The sequence below is a fragment of the Belonocnema kinseyi genome, chromosome 5 (genome assembly GCF_010883055.1).
Source record: "Belonocnema kinseyi isolate 2016_QV_RU_SX_M_011 chromosome 5, B_treatae_v1, whole genome shotgun sequence".
Taxonomy (NCBI): Eukaryota; Metazoa; Arthropoda; class Insecta; order Hymenoptera; family Cynipidae; genus Belonocnema; species Belonocnema kinseyi.
The window spans coordinates 97,378,102-97,382,798 of NC_046661.1; the positions used below are offsets into that span (position 1 = coordinate 97,378,102).

The window sequence follows — 4,697 nt, forward strand, 5'->3', positions numbered from 1 at the left end:
GCCCTCGGTTCCCCTTCCATGACTTCCGCACCGCGTAGTTCCGCTCTTCTTATTTCCCCTCCCTCACTTCTCCTACTCAAAATAAAAATTTTATAAGATTAACCCCTTTTGCAGGGTTGTATTTTTTAAATAAATATTTTCAAGATTAATATGAACAGGTATGGAATAAAAAGAAACCTTTTTTAAAAAAAGAATAAAACACAAACTCTTCAAAAATAAGTTGATATATTTTTAATTCGTATTCAAAAAACGAAACTACATAATTAAAAACAAAATTGAATAAGTTAAGAAGTTTAGGAGTCAAAAAATCTTATGTATAAAATCTTCGCCAAGGCAATCGAAAAATATAATAAAATAAACTTATAAATATTTTTCCACCTTTTTAAAATAAATATAAATAAGATATGGATATAATATAAAAATAAGAGAGGCAACAAGATTAAACAAAAAAAACCTTTTATAAGTTCAAAGCATCGACAACTCTAATTTGGTGATTGCGAATTCTCTTTTGTTAAAGCTCTTTCGGCTTCAGTGAAAACATTTTCATCATTTATCTCATGCTGCACACTCGATTTTATCGAAAATGTTAACTTTTATGCATTATATACACTTTATTTATCATTTTTATTTTAATATTTTTTTTTTATTTTCCATTAAATTTTATTATTAACTACGCTGAAATATGTAACATTTCAATAAATTTGTATCATTACAATTCATAATATGCATTGATATAGAAACATACGTATTTTTATTCCCTTGTTTTTATAATTTTTTTATTTTCTATTTCTTTATTTTTAATCTTGTTTTTCACGATTAAAAGAAAATCTACTCTTTCTTTCCTCTGATTATACAAGGAAAATGTGTACCTCATTTTTGAATGCACAACTTTTGTTAATCCATTTTTTTCATTGTTTGTTTGTTTCAAAAAAATTTGAAGACCTTGTTTAGGTGCAAAAGTTTTGCCAATTTATCTTTTTTCTTATTTTGCATAGTTTGACCGCAAAATGTAATTATTAATTTTTAATAAATTTGTATTCCTTCAAAATTTGAATTTTCGATTTTTCAAGAAAATTCAAAAAGTTGTTATGATAATCTTGTAGAATTTTTAAAAAGCCACGTTCTTCTTCTGTTGACTCTTTTTTATATCGACCGTTTTTTAAGCTTAAAATATTAATTATCGTCTATTTTTGGGATTTTCAAAATGCTAATAACTCTGACAATTTTCTTTTCATCAAAAAAGGTCATCAGGATAAATTGTTACAGATTCAAAGTACTACCAAAAACCGACCATAGTATTTTTAAATCTAAAAAAAATGAATTCGAGAATTTGGAGTGCTCTAACTTTTCGGAATTTGATCCAAAATAGCTGGTTAACGAACTTGATCTTTCTTTTTTATGTAATAAAACTAGAAAAAGATATAATAAAGAATATATCTAAAGGCCCTCGCGGCGCCTACTTTTCATATTTTAAAAAATGAAATTTAAAAAATTTTAAACGTTAATAATTGAAAAATTGCTGATTGCAGTATTTTAAAAAAATGTACTGTTCCATTTTTTACATAATAATTTAAAATTGTTTAATTATTAATCTTTTATTCGTAAATATTATATATTTTGGATAATTTCGAAATAATAAATTTTTCGACTTACAATGTTTTTCATTTGAATTTGGCTATATTTCAGTTTATTCAATTTAAATTTTTTCATCATAAAATTCTGAATGCTTTCAACAATGTTTGAACACTGAGAGAAAACCAAGAAATAAACAAAAAATTTTTTCTGAAATTTAGGCCTGCAAATAAATAAAAAATAAAAAGTTCCTTTTATGAATTTATTACATATTTCAAAAAAAAAATTTAGAAAACTCGTTATTTTTTATTAGTTTTAACTGGTTTTTATTTCAAATTAACGTGTTATTTGGTAGAATTATATTGAGTTTCACATTTTTTATTAAATTTTATCTTTTGCAGTTGAAATTTAACTCTGGTTGAAAGTTGAACTGCTTTCTTAAAACTTCATTCTTTTTTTTTATTAAAAAATTCATTTTTTGGTTAAAAATAGTATTAATACTTTTTTCAAATTCAAGTATTTTGTCAGAAGTTCATCAATTTTTTAAAGAAGGCATTCTTTTTGATTGAAAATGAAACTGTTTTCTTGAAAATTCTTCTTTTTGTTTTAAAATATATCACTTTTTATAAATATTTGATCTTTTTTGGTTAAAAATGCAAATTTCAGTTAAAGATTCATTGTTTTAGTTAAAAATTATTTACTTTTGTTGAAAATTGAATTATTTTAGCGAAAATTAATGTATTTCGTTGAAAATTCGTCTTTATTATTAGAAAATAAATTTTTTAGTAAAAAATTCACCTGTTTAGTTCATAATTAATCTATTTTAGTTGAGCATTTATGTGTTTTGTTGAAAATGCAGCATTTTTTGTTAAATTCAACAGGTTTTAACTTAAAGTTAACTTTTTTTTACTTAAAATATTAACTGTCAGATTTTAATTGAAAAGGCATATTTTAAGGTTCAAAATTGAACGCTGGTTGAAAGTTGAACTGCTCTCTTAAAAATTCATTTTTTGTCGTTGTTGAAAATGGCAATATTTGTTTCAAAATGTAATTATTGTCTTGAAAATCCATCGATTTTGTTCGAAAGTAATATTTTTCTTTGTAAATTCGTCTTTTGGCTTGAAAAGACAATAATTTAATAAAATGTTTTTCTTCTTAGTTGCAGATTCGTCCGCTTAGATGAAATTTTTGTTGTTGTTAAAAATTAGGTTTTTCTAACTGAAAATTTAATTATTGGGTACAAAATTTACCATTAATTAAAAACGAACTTATTTCCTGTAAAATTCAGATTTCAGATCAACTGTTTTGGCAAAATTCACCTTTTTGGCCTGAAAATTTATGTAATTTAAGAAATCTTCTTGAGGGTAAAAAAAATGATTTTTTGTTCGCTAATTCAACTGTTTTTCCAACTTAGTTGAAAATTCAACTATTTGATTAATTTTTAATTTTGAAAAATATCAAAATTATTACAAATAGAATGATTTAATCTGAAAAAAAATTCAAAAGTTTAACTGATGTTTTAAATTAGAAAATAGCCTCCGACTGTACGGTTTTTAAAGACAATACAGTGAAACTCTTCTATTGCGCCGGTTTTGGGGCTGGCGGTAGCGAGGAAATAACTCAATAAACAGCCGATTCCGCTGAAAGCGCTTTTGTTTGTTCACACCTGACTGACCATCGCACGCCCCACGCACCCCGCGTAGTTCCTGTTGCAGCCACCTATGGCGCGATGTCAATCTTCGGAGAGGCTATAGAAGGGAGAGCTATTGAAGGGTCTCACTGTAATTCAAAATTCTTTAAATTTTCAGCTAAGGTTATTCCACTTGATGGTGAATCAAAAGAGCCCTTAGGGCCAAATTGTGAGGGCGAATTGTGTTTTAAAGGAGACCTTGTAATGAAAGGATACTGCGAAAATGAAGAAGCTACAAAATCCACGATAGACGAAGATGGATTTTTGCATACTGGAGATGTTGGATATTATGATGAAGATGAATATTTTTTCATCGTCGACAGAGTGAAAGAGCTTATAAAATACAAGGGTTTTCAAGTTCCACCCGCGGAACTGGAAGCAATTTTATTAACCCATCCAAAAATCAGAGATGCTGCAGTTCTTGGATTACCAGACGAAACTGCTGGAGAATTGCCTCTCGCTTTTGTAGTAAAACAACCTGGAGTGGAAATAACAGCTGAAGAAATTATTAAATACGTTAATGGTAAGATCGACCACTACTAAAAAATTAACACAAGAAAAATTGGATCCATTCATTTTAAAGAGAGCCGAAAATTAAAAATCATAATTTAATTTTAAGAAACTGGCCAAGATAAAAATTTAAAGCAGTCTAATTTTAAAAGCGCTGAATTTTTATTACGATTAATCTTAAAATCTTTTGATTTAAACTGGCTAAAACTTTTGAAGTCACAGAATTTTAAGGATATCCAAAATTTAAAATCTCACACTTTTGAAGCCGAATACAATTCTAGACAATTAATATTCTTTACCAAAACTCTCCTTATTCTAAAAAATAATAGGTACACGTTTTATTTCAATTAATAAAAAATTTGATTTTTTAATAATTAATTTGAAAGAAATTGAGAAATCAGAAATATGCAATTAAAATTTCTGAATTTTAAATATAAATTTTTTTTTCCAAATTTCTTATTTAAACATTTTAAATAAAGAAAGTGAAAGCACAACTTTTTAAACTTTATTTTCGAATAAATGATTAAATGAATCTTGATTTTTTTTCTAGACCAAGTTTCAGCCCAAAAGCGACTTAGAGGCGGAGTTCGGTTCATAGAAGCGATTCCAAAAACTCCTTCAGGCAAAATTCTTCGAAGAGATCTGCGGCAAATTCTGTAGTCTCTTTTTTCTGATAATAAGCATATTAGGTTATAAATTTATTATGTAAATTTATTAACTACAAAATAAATGGTTAGGGAAATATTTTTCATAGCTAATACAATGTTCATTCTGTTGCTTCAACGTTATAAATATTAGTTATCTGATTAGAGTTTAATCTTGTAAGTTCCCAATAAATAATCTTCCAAATTATCAATTAAAAAAATACATTCAAGTTTTTAACGATAATTAATCACGAAATCATAAAAATGGTTGAATAAAAAAC

The 4,697-nt window shown here is 26.3% G+C and overlaps 1 protein-coding gene across 1 annotated transcript in view; it reads left to right on the forward strand.

Moving 5' to 3' along the window:
- LOC117173797 overlaps positions 1-4,432 on the forward strand; it is a 70,250-nt gene extending 65,818 nt beyond the window's left edge. The window contains exons 11-12 of the mRNA XM_033362439.1: positions 3,381-3,785; positions 4,323-4,432. Of these exons, the coding sequence (XP_033218330.1) occupies positions 3,381-3,785; positions 4,323-4,432 (515 nt within the window). The remainder of the gene's footprint in view (positions 1-3,380; positions 3,786-4,322) is intronic.
- The last annotated feature ends 265 nt before the right edge of the window (positions 4,433-4,697 follow it).